The 15,219-nt window shown below is 54.1% G+C and overlaps 1 protein-coding gene across 5 annotated transcripts in view; it reads right to left on the reverse strand.

The window, feature by feature from the left end:
- The window catches only part of ATOH8 (atonal bHLH transcription factor 8), a 44,469-nt gene extending 31,081 nt beyond the window's left edge, over positions 1–13,388 (reverse strand). For 4 of the 5 annotated variants that reach the window (XM_055540336.1, XM_055540333.1, XM_055540334.1 and 1 more), the window contains exon 1: positions 12,222–13,388. In XM_055540336.1, the coding sequence (XP_055396311.1) occupies positions 12,222–12,977 (756 nt within the window). In that variant the 5' untranslated portion in view covers positions 12,978–13,388. Of the gene's footprint in view, positions 1–10; positions 10,609–12,221 lie in introns of those variants that run through there. The other variant, XM_055540337.1, reaches the window with a different exon arrangement.
- Between the last annotated feature and the right edge of the window lie 1,831 nt (positions 13,389–15,219).

A 15,219-nucleotide genomic window follows, 5' to 3' on the forward strand; every position in this document is an offset into this window, starting at 1 on the left:
TGGTGGGGGAGAAGGCGTCAGCAGGGGCGGCCCGGTCTCTGCTGAGAACCAGCCCAGGGGGCACCTTGGCCAGGAAGGTGTGGGGCCATTCATGCCGCTGCTGGGGAGGGAACGGTCGGGCGGCAGAGGTGGTTTGTCTGATCTCTTCACCCGGATATTATTCCCTGTTCTAATCACCTGCTGTTTACACCCACACACAACCCCTGGGGGGCATCCACGTTCCCAGGCTGTACAGGAGGAAAGCCAGGCTTGGCTCTTGCCCGAATGTCAGTAATCACGGAGCACAGTGCACTTCCCCCTGGGACAGAGCTCCATCCCCTGTGTTCCCTGAGAAGGAATCTTGGACAGATGTTTTTTGCTCTGAGTCTGTTCTCTCATTCGTGACACCTGTCTTGCTGGACACTTGGGGTCTGACAACAAACAATAACTGGATTCTACCGTCATAGGACTTACACTCAAGACTGAGGTTATGGACCTCGGTGGTGGTGCAGTGGCTAAGAATCCACCCACCAAAGCAGGGAACGTGGGTTTGATCTTTGGTCAGGGAAGATCCCACATGCCATGGAGCAAATAAGCCCGTGAACCGCAACTACTGAGCCTCAGCTCTAGGGCCGGTGAGCCGCAACCACTGAAGCCTGAGTGCCGAGAGTCTGTGCTCTGCAACAAGAGAAGCCACCGCAATGAGAAGCCCATGTACTGCAACTAGAGAGTAGCCCCTGCTCGCTGCAACTAGAGAAAGCCAGCGCACAGCAACAAAGACCTAGGACAGCCAAAAATTAACTAATTAATTTTTAAAAAGAGTGATGCTTTAACATCAAAGCAGAGCTAAGCACTCAGACTCTCAGAACAGATCAGAGGAAAGTGACAATGCTCAGCTGGGAGGCCCACACATGATTGGATTATGCTTTTCTCTTTTTCTTTCTGACCTCAGGACCTGGGAAGCTGCTGGGCATACAACAGGTGCCTAATAAGTACAGCTCCAACCAGACTTGACATCCTTGACATTCATCACTGACTTGTTCAGTCACTCAGTTCAGTTGTGTCTGACTCTTTCGACCTCATGGACTGCAGCGTGCTAGGCTTCCCTGTCCTTCACTATCTCTGGGAGTTTGCTCGAACTCATGTCCTTTGAGTTGGTGATGCCATTCAACCATCTCATCCTCTGTCTCCCCTTCTCCTCCTGCTCTCAGTCTTTCCCAGCATGAAGGTCCTTTCCAGTGAGTCAGCTCTTCACATCAGGTGGCCAGTGGACAGTCACAAATGGCACAGCGATTTGTATCAGGTGAAGAGATGGAGTCTCTAACATCATCCACCCGTGTTTCCACTGCTTGAGCAAAAAGCTACATGGACTGCAGCACAGATCTGTGTTGAAACATGGAGCGTGCATGCTAAGTTGTTTCAGTCATGTCAAACTCTTTTTGACCTCATGGACTGTAGCCCACCAGGCTCCTCCATCCATACGATTCTCCAGGCAATGCTGGAGTGAGTTGCCATGCCCTCCTCCAAGGGATCTTCCCAACCCAGGGCTCGATACTGAGTCTCTTTCATCTCCTGCATTGGCAGGCAGGTTCTTTACCACTAGTGGCACGCGGGAAGACCCCGTAAAGTGGAGACATCACTACAAAGTCCACCTGTCAGTTAGACATGCGCTAACCGATAGAGCTGCTCTGATGCGTCGTTCACCTAAATGGCTAATTGTGCATACCCAGCAACCAAGGCTGTGGCGTCCTCCTCCCTATGGCTCTCCGGGAGCTATATGCAACATCCATCCCCAACACTGATACCTGGTACTGACTAACCCTCATCGCACAGTGAGTGGGGCCCCCATGGCAGGATCACTCAACACACACATGAGGCACTGTTCTGGACCAGTGGTTCTCGATAATATCATCCCTCAGAAGCAGTTGGCAATGTCTACAGATGTTTTTTAGTTTTGTTTATCTATTTTTGGCTGTGCTGGGTCTTCATTGCTGCCTGGGCTTTTTCTCTAGATGCGGTGAGCAGGGGCTACTCTAGTTGCTGTGCACGGGCTTCTCATTGCGGTGGCTTCTCTTGCTGAGGAGCATGGGCTCTAGGGCACACGGGGTTCATTAGTTGCAGCATGTGGGCTCAGTAATTACAGCTCCCGGGCTCTAGAGCACAGGCTCCGTAGTTGTGGCACTCGGGCTTAGTGGCTCCAACGGCATGTGGAATCATCTTGGACCAGGGATCAAACCTGTGTATCCAGCATCAGCAGGTGGATTCTTTACTACTGAGCCACCAGGGAAGCCCTGCAGACACTCTTGATCACCACTAGTGGGTAGAGACCAGGCATGCTGTTAAATGTTCTACAGTACTCAGGATCCTACAATGCGGCCACAACAAAGAATGACCTGGCCCCAATGTCAACAGTGCTGTGATCAAGACAGCATAAACAAGAGAGCTGCTTCAGGGACTTCCCTGGTGATCCAGTGGTTAAGAATTCACCTTGTGATGCAGGGGACATGGGTTCGATCCCTGGTTGGGGAATGAAGATCCCTCTTGCCTTGGAGCTAGTGAGCCCTCATGCCGCAGCTAGAGAGTCCACGCACCACAACAAAAGATCCTGCAGGACGAAACTAAGACCTGACACAACCTAATTAATTAATTTTTTAAAAGAGAGAGTTGCTTTCCCTGACCTGGCCCCCAGTCCTACACCAGAGGCTATGGGTGCCTGCCCTTGATGGTGCTCTAATCACCCCCATCTGTTCTTAACCCCTAATGACTGTGACTCATTTAATGGTCAGTCCCCTTGTGAGCTGTCAGGGGAAAGTCTGTATGCAGAGCATAACACAGATCCTGCCCATCACTGGCCTCCAAAGGATTTGTCGAATGAGGGACTCAATGAACAAATGAATGCTCTCTTCTCTCTGTTTTTTTTTGTGAGGAGGGCTTAAGGGAACTTAGTTCCCCAACCAGAGATCAAACCCATGCTCTTGGCAGTACAAGCTCAGAGTCCTAACCACTGGACCACCAGGGAATTCTCCAAAACTGTTCTCTCTCTGAGGACGAAGATTTAGGTGTTTGGTGTGGAGGTGAAGCTTGTACATGCTTTGGTCACCTGGGCTAACTCCTGGTCTAGCCCCAAACCCCAGGCAAGAGACATGATCATTCTGAGCCTGGGTGTCCTCGTTATATCACTAACAGGCCTGGCCGCACAGGGTGGGAAGGACTAAAGGAGATGGCGCATGCGCTACACTGCCCGTCAGGGGCATTATATCCATGGGTGTGGCACAGCGTGTCCTAAGAAGCGCTCCAGAGAGGGTGAGAAGCAGGAGATCTGGAGCCAGGAAGTAGCATCTGCTCATCCCTTACCTGCCCCCCCCCCACCCCGCCCCGGGGTCCTGAGACCACAGCCCAGGGTCCAGGCAAGGTTTGCGGTCACCTTTCAACATCCTCTAGCAGCCAAGGACTCGCCCCTTACCAGGCTAGGAAACCCAGGGAGGGGCAGGGAGGAGACAGAGGGACTGCCAACTCCCCCAACTCCCGTACATTGCTCCCCACCCCCAAGCTCTGACCACGCCACCAAATCCATCTGAAAAAGAGCCTGCAGAACAATGCACTTTGCCTGTTCTCAACCAGAGCCCAGAGAATCCTGCTTATCAGCCTGGACAAATAAACAAAGTCCGTGGGACAAAAAGTGTCCTGGGGGTCCTAGGACAGCGGCAGGGGTCTCAGGAGCAGCCCAGCGCCACCCCCCTCTGCACCCGGGAAGGGAGGGCCTGCCTGTGGAGGCTCTGGACAGCAGGCACAGCTATGTGACACAAGGCCCTAGTGCGCTGTCATCCAGGGGCCACTCCAGGAGTTGCCTGGCAGGCTCCAGTCCATAGGGTTGCAAGGAGTTGGACATGACTGAAGCAACTTAGCATGTACGCACATCTGCCAGTAGGGAGCAGGGCTCTCAGAAGGGATCTGCTCGTGGGGATCTGGGGTCATTGTGGGACCACAGAGCAACAGATGAGGTCAAGGCCAACCTAGAAGCTCCTGTGCCAAGTTCTGAGCCAGTTTCGTCCCAGATTTGTCACTCTGCCCCACTGCTTCTCTCAAAGTCCAGGTCTAACAAGAAAACCATTTATTGAGCTCTGGTTGTTTACCTGGCCCTGTGGTCACTATTCATAGGTAGTTTTAGCCCATTGAAACATTCCCCCAAATAAAGACCATTACCCCATCTGCACACAAGGAAACAGAGAGGAGACATATTGGGCCCCAGGTCACTCATCTAAGACCTGATTGCAGCTACAAGCTTGTGTGTCTGTCACTCAAGGAGGGCACATGGCCACCAGGCTCTCTGAGCTCCTGCTGCCCGAGGTGGCCGTATATGGCACACCAAGGATCCCTTTTGGCAGCTCACTCTGACTCCTCCTGCTCTCCAGGGTGGGTGTTCCTCAGCTCACCTGGTTAATTCCAGGTCCTTCTCGTGCCCATGCCCCAGGATGCAGCAACCAGGCCCCCGCAAAAACCCAGCTCAGAGCACCCTGGCCTAATGCAGATCTGATTCTAGGAGGTCAAGGTAAGGCAGAAAGAGCTGATCTGAATCCCAAACAGTAGGATGTGACTTTGAACAGGTACCTTCACCTCTCTGAGCCTCAGTTTTCTTATCTGGAAGGTGGGAATAACATCTGTGTACCCTCCATGGCTGTTGGAACCAGGTCACCCCCTGCTGTTTCTTGCAATCTACTAAGGCCAGGCAAAGGATGGCTGTTGTGAGAGGTATTTAATGCCCCAGGAGTTTAAGCACTTCCAGTATCTCTCAGTTGATGAAAGATGAGCTGGGTTTTGAACTCACACCTTAACTGAGCTCTTTCCAATTAGCCAGAAGCAACTGCTTGGGGATGTGGATGTATCTGCATGTGTGCGTGCTAAGTCGCTTTAGTCACGTGCGACTCTCTGTGACGGTATGGACTGTAGCCTGCCAGGCTCCTCTGTCCATAGGATTCTCAAGGCAAGAATACTGCAGTGGGTTCCCATGCCCTTCTCCAGTGGATGTATCTTGTTGTTGTTCAGTCACTAAGTCATGTCTGACTCTTTGGAACCCCATGGATGGCAGCACACCAGGCTTCCCTGTCCTTCACTATTTTCCAGAGTTTGCTCAAACTTATGTCCACCGAGTCAGTGATGTCATCCAACCATCTCATCCTCTTTCGCCCCCTTCTCCTCTTGCCTTCAATCTTTCCCAGCATCAAGGTCTATTCCAATGAGTCAGCTCTGCACCATTACGTGGCCAAAATATTGGAGCTTCAGCATCAGTCTTTCCAATGAATATTCGGGGTTGATTTCCTTTAGGATTGACTGGTTTGATCTCCTTGCTGTCCAAGGGACTCTCGAAAGGCTTCTCCAGCACCACAGTTGGAAAGCATCAATTCTTTGGTGCTCAGCCTTCTTTTTGGTCCAACTCTCACATCCATACATGACTACTGGAAAAACCATAGCTTTGACAAGATGGACCTTTGTCAGCAAAGTGGTGTCTGTGCTTTTTAAAGTGGATGTATCTATATGGTGTGGAGGTGGGCAGCCCACCCTTCTGAGTAAGGGCTGGAGAGTTCTGGACTTCGTGGGACCCCCGCCTTAGTGAATACCTCTCTGAGCATCCACATAAGGCCCAGAGCCCAGCCACCACACCACCTGCAGGAAAGCCCACAGTGGTCATCCGTTCAGCTTGCTCAGAGGACAGAGGCCAAAGGAGGCAGCAGGGTCAGTTGGCTCCAACTCCTGAGGCAGCAAAACTTCCAAGAAAGTAAAAGGACCTGCCTGATGCTCAACCCACAAGAACTGTTAAGCTTCAGGACTTCCCTGGTGGTCCAGTGATTAAGAATCCACCCGCCGATGCAGGGAACAAGGGTTCGATCCCTGGTCCAGGAAGATCCCACGTGCTTCAGGGCAACTAAGCCCATGGGCTGCAATTACTGAGCCTGTGTTTTAGAGCCTGTGCTCCGCAACAAGAGAAGCCACTGCAATGAGAAGCCAGAGCACCACAACTAGAGAGTAGTCCCCACTCACCGCAACTAGAGAAAGTCCATGCACAGCAACGAAGACCCAGCACAGCGAAAAATTAAAAATAAAAGGTTTGTTAAGCTTCAGAGCAGCACGTGTGGGGATTTTGTCAAGGTCTCATATGCCTCTAAGAGATTCCATCCTACTTACTTACCAGACCCTCTTCTGGCTCCAACAAGTGGGAGAAAGCAGGAAGGATCCTGGCCTGAGATGCTGAGGACCTAACTCTACTCCGGGCCATCCACATGACCTTAGGCAGGGCCACAAGCTTAGGGGACTCAGTTTCCTCACCAATAAATGGACATGAGATCACCTGCTGCCTCAGAATGGAATCACCATGGGCACATGTAGGGAGGGGCTGCGGCTGTAAGTGAGTGTTAGTCTCTTAATCACGCCCGACTCTTTGAGACCCCATGCACTGCAGCCCACCAGGCTCCTCTGACCATGCGATTTCCCAGGCAAGCATACTGGAGTGGGTTGCCATTTCCTTCGGAGGGGCAACAGAGAAGCAAAGCCAGGAACCAACTAGCCAATGCAGGGGAGGCCTGGAAGCCCTCTTGCCTCTGTGCCAGCTCCTACCCACTCCTCAGAGCCATCCTCAGATGCCCACCAGGGCTTCTAGATCCACAGAGCTCCAGCATCACTGTGTCCACGACAGTCGAGCACCTGATTCATTTGAGATTATTCCCTGATCGCCTCACATCAGGGAGTGCTGACTTCCTGGGGTGAAGTCTCTCCATACAGAGTCGTTCAAGGTCCTTGTCAAGTTCCGTCTAAACAAAATCCCAACCTGGCTCCCAGCAATGAGGCTGAACCCTGAAAACCTGGGCTTAAGTCTTTATGACCCCTGGCCCAGAGCCAGACGGGACAAAGCCTGGTCACTACTTCCACCTCTGTAAGTGTCCTCACCTGTGAAGTGGGAAGGTGGGACTACATATGCGTGACCACAGGGCCAGGTAAGGTACTTCACCCCCTGCAAAGAAGTTCAAAAGGCAGCTGCACTGGTGACTGGATGAGAGGGGCCGGAGAGAGGCTTCTGTCACTCCTCTCCCCTCTGGACCCAAGCAGGCCTGTCCCTCATTCCCTGAGGAGTGGGGCACAGGCTGCCACGGCCCCCTGGCATCCTATGGGGTCTGAGGTTGAGGGAGGTGCGGGCCTGGGGGCGCCATTCTCATGCCCCTTTCTGGGCCACCCTGAGTTTACTTGTGGAGGATTCCCCAGGAGACCATGGCACGTTCCCTGGTGGCTCAGACAGTAAAGACTCTACCTGCAATGTAGGAGACCTGGGTTCGATCCCTGGGTCAGGAAGGTTCCCCTGGAAAAGGGAATGGCAGCCCACTCCAGGACTCTTGCCTGGAGAATCCCATGGACAGAGGAGCCTGGCAGGTTACAGTCCATGGGGTCGAAGAGAGTCGGACACGACTGAGGGACTAACACTTTCACTTATGAAGAGGTACTTCAGCAGGTCCTGAGGGCTCTGCCCTGCTGATCCAGGCCTCTGCCTAGCCAGACTGCCATTCCTCCAGTGCTGAGGGGCTTAACACTTCTCTGGGAGAGAGGAAATCTTGCAAGCACACCAGATGCCCTGTGGGCAAGCACAGCCTGTGAGCCAGAAGGTTCTGTCAGGGAAGGCCATGGCCCACGGGTTCAGGGCCCTCCCTTCCCCCACCCAGCAACATCAGGCTTTCCCTTGAACCCCCTCCCACCTGGCCCGGAGCAGCCCCGCACATGGGCCGGCCCCAGCTGTACACACATGGCGTTCACATGAGGCAGCGGGGAGGGCCCCACGCAGCTGGGCTGGTGGCATGTGGCCTGACCATCTGCCCTGCATACCCACCCCCCACCCTCCTGCCAGGGGGCCTCTCTCTCCCTCACCTGCACTTCTATGGCCAGGCAGCCTCCTACCCCATTCCTTGCCTGGTTGAGAATATGGTGGGTTGGACAAAACAGGAGACTGTCGAGCTTCCCTGTGCTGGGGGTGGACAGCTCCCGGGCAATCACCAGGCTGTTAGGAGTCTGAGCCTTGGAGCGACTCACTGACTGATTTGAATCCAGATTCTGCAATGAGAGTGGCACGTGCACCCTGGAGCCTAGTGAATGGCAAGTCAGGGAAATGAGCAGTGCAAAACCCATGAGGCCTGGTGCAGCAGCCAAAGGCTGGGAGACCGCCACCAATTTACAGAAGCTCTCTGAACCTCAGTCTCATCATCTGTTAAATGGGGGTGGAACAGGAGTGGGATGGGACAACACCTATTTCATTAAATGAACTAATACACATAACACGCTTAGCCCAGGACCCAGTACAAAGGATAGCAAGGAGATCAAACCAGTCAATCCTAAAGGAAATCAACCCTAAGTATTCATTGGAAAGACTGATGCTGAAGCTGAAGCTCTAATATTTTACTCCCAGAGATAGTAAAGGACAGGGAAGCCTGGCATGCTACAGTTCATGGGGTCACAAAGAGTCGGACATGACTGAGTGACTGAACCCAGTTGCTTTGATTGCTGCCACAGATTAACGGGAGTTTCTATGATTGTTAAGAAAAATGATTATAGAATTCGTATTTCTACATCTGTCAAGGCCTTTGCCCAGCATTGAGGATATTGTGGATGTTCAAGAAAGGTTCATTCCTCCTACGTCCTCCCTTCCTTTCTTCACTCGATGTTTGCAAAGAAGCTGTGTATGAGGTAAGCTTTATCACCATTTTCCAGTTTCATTAACTGAGGCTCAAAGAGAAAATAACTTATCCAAGATCACACAAGAGGCATACAGCCCAGACAGGCCTCAAATGCTGGCCTCCAGGCTCCCTGCTCGTACTCTTTTCACTGTACCAGGAAGTTGCCCAGGAAAACGGAACTCCAAACCAGAGTCACAATCCCACCACGAACCTCAGTGCCGCAATGGCCAAGGTCTCATTTCAGGCAGAACCAGACTCTTACCTTTCACGTCTTTCACAGGGGCCCATTTCAGATAGTCAAGCCTGAGCCTAGATCCAAGGGCTTCCCTGGTAGCTCAGTTGGTAAAGAATCTGCCTGCACTGCAGGAGACCTGGGTTTGATCCCTGGGTTGGGAAGATTCCCTGGAGAAGGAAATGGCAACCCACTCCAGTATTCTTGCCTGGAGAATCCCATGGACAGAGGAGCCTGGGGGGGTACTGCCAATGGGGTCGCAACAGTCGGGCACGACTTAGTGACTAAACCACCACCATCAAGTCTAAATCCAGAGGCACAGACTGCCTGGACAGGGGCACGCACATGGGTGGGGGTGTGTGTGTGTGTATACACATGCACACCTAGAGGAGGGAAACTGAGGTCCAGAGGAGGGAGTGCCTCCAGGACACAGGACTTTCCCCATCGGACAGGGGCTGTGGGTGTGGTGAGTGTGGCCTGGGCCCTGGGCTCTGGGGACCAGAAGTGCCCTAGCAATTTCTTTTGCTCCCAGATAACAGACAGGTGCCCACCAGCAGCCTTTCTGGGGAAATGACAGATGCTTTGGGCCAGGAGGGCAACAAACAGGAGCAGATGTTTCTGTCCAAGCACTTGGCGTGCACTTAAGAGCACAGGTACTGATTGTGTGTATACACACAGCTGTGTGTACCTGTGTGTGTGCACGCACTCTCTCCCTGAATTTGTCCCTTTTATACAGAACTTTCCCGCAAGAAGGACAGAAGTGAAAGGAAACCAGGATTAACAATCCTGTCTCAGAGAGTCAGGCTTGTGTCTGCCCACCTTCCAAATATAAATGACACTGCAAGTCCGGGTGGGGGGCCCATGACACAGATACAGCTAACACTGTGAGAAGCATTTGGCCAGGCGGGCATTCTAGAAACTTCTATCATCTTTCTTAACCCACTAGGTGATTTGGGAAGAGTACCCTTCCTTCTTTCTCTGGGCCCCAGTTTTACATTCCATTAAGTCGCTTACTCCTTGGAAGGAAAGTTATGTCCAACCTAGATAACATATTCAAAAGCAGAGACTTTACTTTGCCAACAAAGGTCCATCTAGTCAAGGCTATGGTTTTTCCTGTGGTCATGTATGGACGTGAGAGTTGGACTGTGAAGAAGGCTGAGCGCCGAAGAATTGATGCTTTTGAACTGTGGTGTTGGAGAAGACTCTTGAGAGTCCCTTGGACTGCAAGGAGATCCAGCCAGTCCATTCTAAAAGAGATCAGCCCTGGGATTTCTTTGGAAGGAATGATGCTAAAGCTGAAATTCCAGTACTTTGGCTACCTTATGCGAAGAGTTGACTCATTGGAAAAGACTCTGATGCTGGGAGGGACTGGGGGCAGGAGGAGAAGGGGACGACAGAGGATGAGATGGCTGGATGGCATCACTGACTGGATGGACGTGAGTCTGAGTGAACTCTGGGAGTTGGTGATGGACAGGGAGGCCTGGCATGCTGCGATTCATGGGGTCGCCAAGAGTCGGACACGACTGAGCGACTGAACTGAACTGAAGTGGAAAGCTAATTCAACTGACAGGGATGTTAAGATCAGGTAAGATGGAATTTATTACTAAAAGAAGTTAAAGCCACTGGACAAATAAGATGCAGTTGAGCACACAGAGACTATGAATATTTCCTCAGCATCGAACGAGGCAGCTGGAGGAGTAAAAAGAACCCGGAACTGGCAGTCAGAGGATCTGGGTGCCAGCCCTGGCCTGCTGCTCACCAGCTGTGATGCTCTGGGCACGTGACCTCCCCAATCTGAGGGGGTTTTCCTAGCTTCAAGGTGAGCAGGTGGACAGGCATCTCTTTGTCATCTCAGCCTTCCATCCTGAAGGGCAGGTAGCAGGCTGCTACCTGAAGGTGAGACTGAATTTTCCACTTGGCCCACTGCCCAGGGTCCCAACTGTCTGTGACTGCTATCTGACCCCTCCATGCCACTTCACTTCACTGACCAATCAGCTCACCCATTCCCAAGTGAGACACTTTGGCTCAAAAGTCATAGAGCCTCTTTTCCCCAGGAGTTCAATTTCTCTCCCAGGGATGAACACAGGCACTGCCCGACCCACTCACAGGAGGAAGCAGAAAGAGTGTGATCAAAAAATATCATATTTTCTGAAATCCTTTGTTACTGGCTAAAGCCCAGAGAGGGTGAGTAACTTTCCTGAAGTCACACAGGAAGTCAGCTGCAGAGCAAGCAGAAATCCTGACCATTCAAAACAGTCACATCCACCCACCCCCTCAACCTTCCCCATGCCCTGTGTGGAGTGAAGGCAGAGGGCACTTACCATTCACTTCTTAGATCTCTCTTTGCTCTATGAAAATGAACAGCCTAGAACTCCTAAGCAGTCTCAATCTTGTCTAAGTGGAATTGTAAAACTGCCACTCCCCACTACAGTGAATTCTTGGACAACTATTCCTCCCCATCCCCCCAAGAAGACAGTGTCTGGTGAGGACAGCTGCCACCTGCCCTAAACTAAGAAGCCCCTAACCCACTCCAAAACTAGTTTCTGAAGATCCCCTATCAACCAGTTCCTGCTCAGCAGACCTGCCTCTTCCATGTGCGCTGACGGTCAGCAGTAAGGGGAATCTCCAGGAAAGACTCTCTCCAGCCAATTCCTGGGGAAGTGTTATAGCCAGGGTCCTTAAGGACACCGAGTGGGGGAGGGGGGGTGCAGAGTGTGTAAGCAACCTGAGGGCAGGGACAACCCTGCTGGGAGGCGGGGGCTGAGAAGGGGTCGACAGGCTCCCCCGGAAGGCGGAACACTTATATTCTGGCAAAACCAGGACCACCCCTCAGCAGCATTCCGGGTCTGCCAGAAGGGTAAGGGTCTTCGCCCTTATCCACCGGAGACAGATTCCCACATTTCCCCTCTCCACTCCTCACTGCGCCCAAGGGACTCCGGGAGACAAATATTCGCTGCCATAAAAGTGAACTATGAGGGCTGAAGTCAGACTCGCAGACAGGGTCACCCCAAAGGGGATAGAAGTGGCAGTAAAGAGGGCCAGAGATCTCTAACCTTCATCCCCACTTTGCAAACTAAGACCCATACCAAAGTGTGGCAAAGGTCGCTGCCCCAGGCGGTCCCATACCTGTCTCGGCGCTGGGACCGACCTGGCAGGGATTACTTGCCCTTTTATCCACACCCTCATCCTCCTTAAAGTCACCCCACCCCGCCCACCCCACCACTTGCCCACCCAGCCTCTTGCCCACCCACTCCCGCAGCCATCCCCAAGCGCAGTGAGGGTGTGTGGCTGGGAGCCGGTACCTGCTTCCTGAGCGCCTCGAAGGCTGCGCTGATGGTGTGCACTCGCGTCCGCTCCCTGGCGTTCGCCAGGAGCCTCCGGGTCTGCTGCAGGGCTTTGATCTCCGAGGAGGCGGCGGTGGCTTCGCCCGGCCGTTTCCTAGGCGACGCGGAGGAATCCGGGTGGTTATTGTAAATTACGTGTGAAATTGACGAGTAAGAACTTTCCCCAGGGCGCGTGGGGGGCGCGGGGCGCACCGGGGGCTCTGGGGGCGCCGGGGGCGCAGACGGCGTGGGGCGTGCTGGCGGTGCGCACAGCAAGATGCGGGGACGCAGGCCCGGCTCCCGGAAAGGCTGTGTCTCGGGACCCCCAGGTACCTGGCCCTGGGGCGCAGGAGGCGGCGGCGGCGGAGGCGGCGTGGGGAGTCCCGGCCCCACTGCGCCCAGGGCGAAGCCGCGTTTCCGCGGGTCCAAGACCTCCGGCGCCCGGGCGCCCCCGCGCTCCCCGGCCGTGTCCGCGCCCCCACCTGAGGGAACGGCCGGCGCCACCCGGGCTGGCACCGGGGTCGGGACTGGCTGCAGCCGCTGGGTTCTGTCCCGCAGCCCGTTGGTGGCGGTGGCGCCGTGCTCGGGCGCTTCCAAGTCCAATCGGAAAGTTTTATAGCCGTTCGCGCGCCGCGCCGGCTCCTTGCCTTTCCTCTTGAGCTTCTTGAGGCCGTTCAGCTCCTTCACGCACACGGTCTTCCAGGGCCCGTCCTGGAGAACCGGGATGTGCTTCATGGCGCGGGTAGCGCGCGAGGCAGGGGCGTGGGGCTGCCCGGGAAGCGCGCCCGCCGCGCTCGCTCTGCCCGGGCGGCCGCCGCGCTCAGCGCCTCGGAGTCGCCAGCTCTCCCCCTGCTCGCTCGCTCGCTCCCTCCCTCCCTCCCTTTCTCCCCCTCGCCCCGGGGCAGCTGCGCCGCCGGGCTGTCCGTTCCCGGAGCGCTCAGAGTGTCATCTGAAGTCGCTGCCGCCGTGCCAGCGTTTCTGGAGAACGCCCGCTGCGCTCCATCTGTGTTTGTTTAGCCTCAGTTTACACAGAAGCCCGGTTCCCCAGATCAGTCAGCGCCGCCGCCTCCCCAGCCCCGGCCGCCCGAGCCGCGAGCGCCTTTAAAGAAACAGGAAGCATTTTTCAAAACAGCTGGGCTGCCGGCCGCCTCCTTTGTCCGCGTCCTCTCTGCCTCCCCCCACCCCCAGCCCTTCTGCCCAGAACCTGCCTCCTCCGATTCTCCCTCCCCGCCCCCTCCTCGAGTCCCGGGCGCTTCTCTTTTCCCGCAGGACAGTCTGCTCCCGAGCACATGGCTTCTGGGCCCTTGGGCCCTTCCCCAAATCGGAGCTAGGCCTTCTCTCGGTGACCTTCCGCACCCAGCACCTCCACGTCCAGCCCTCCCCCCAACCCTACCCCAGCTTGCCAGGCGAGAAAGAAACTGTACGGCGACTTCTCCTGGAAGAGGGTGAGGTCATTGGGGGCTGAGAGGAGGAGGAAGGCTCTGGGGTTGCCCAGGACCCTCAGGCCCCCCTGCACCGCAGTCCCATTCGCTGGGTCACTCGCTGGAGCAAAGGGGAACCAGGAGCAGAAAGCCTAAGCTATAGGGAAACTGAGGCTCCAAAAAGGAATGGGCTTTTCCCACGGTCACGCAGCGAGTTTAAAGAGGCCCATCAGAGTGGAAGCTTCGGATTTCGACGCAGCATCTGTGAGAGTCTGAAGTCACCTCACCCCAGGCTGCCCGTTAAGCCCGGATTTACTCATCTATGAAATGAGAAATTCGGAGAACATCAACGCCTAAATCACAGCGTGGCTGTGAGAAATTAAGCCCCAGGCACATGGGAGGGACCAGTCCAATGGAAGCTTTGGTTATTATTACTATTAATAACAGAGGCAGAATAGCTCCTAGAGGCAGATTTCCTGGCCGGCTGTGCCACTTACAAACTGAGTAACACTGGGCAAGTCACTGAACCTCCCTGTGCTTCCCTTTCCTCGTCTGTAAAATGGAAGTAACAGTTGTATCACCAGGACTGTTGTGAAGGTTAACTGACCCTGTATGTACAAAGCGTTCAGAGCAGCCTGGTGCAAAGTGAGAGCTTTGCAGGTGCCTGCCGTTATTGGCAGGGGGCAGAGAGTGACTTCCCAGACCCTTGGTCCTCAGTGCCATCCTACTGGAGATTCTGGGGAGGGGAGTGGGAAGGTCAAGCTAGTTGGCCCTCACTAAGCCCTCCCCAGCCCCCACACTCCCCCACCCCAGAGGCTGCCCCAAGGACCTGCACATACTCCTCAAAGGTCCTTTCTCTGTAGCAGTTTCTCCTTAAGGTGGTGATGGGTGCTTTAAGTAGTTTGGGAAAAGATCGACCTTGGCCTGGGGCTCTGACCTCTGCAACCACTGGAATCCTTATCTTTCTGGTTTCAGTCCTTCACTCCCACCCCCTACACCCACCAAACCCAGTGGGGGTTTTCTTCAGGGTTCATCTGGAGTGCCTTCTTTTTCTCTCTCTCTCTCTCCTCTTGTCTAGGAGAGAATGTCCTAAGGGTGTGAGGAGGTAAATGACTCAGTAGCCTGCGCCTTGCAGTGTCCTGGAAGGTAGGAGAGGGGCCCAGGCAGAAAGTTCAGGGGCAGGAGCATAGATTGTGCTTGGCTTTTCAACTCTCAAGGCCTGTGACCCTGGACAAGACAGTTCATCCCACTGGAGTTCTGAATCTGTCCTTGAGGGTGACATTTCTGTGCAGCCAACCTCTCAAGGTGGTTAGGGAAATAAAAAGAGATCACAGATTTAAGAGGACTTTGACATCAAACATACCCTCATATGTCTGCATACACATAGGAACACACACACGGAAGCATGCAATTTTCTGACTATGGCTGGCTGAAATATGTGCTTAGTCGTGTCTGACTCTTTGCCACCCCATGGACTGTAGACTGCCAGGCTCCTCTGTCCATGGGATTCTCCAGGCAGGAATACCCGAGTGGGTTGGCATTTCCTCCTCAAGGAT

Source organism: Bubalus kerabau, chromosome 11 (genome assembly GCF_029407905.1).
Source record: "Bubalus kerabau isolate K-KA32 ecotype Philippines breed swamp buffalo chromosome 11, PCC_UOA_SB_1v2, whole genome shotgun sequence".
Lineage (NCBI taxonomy): Eukaryota > Metazoa > Chordata > Mammalia > Artiodactyla > Bovidae > Bubalus > Bubalus kerabau.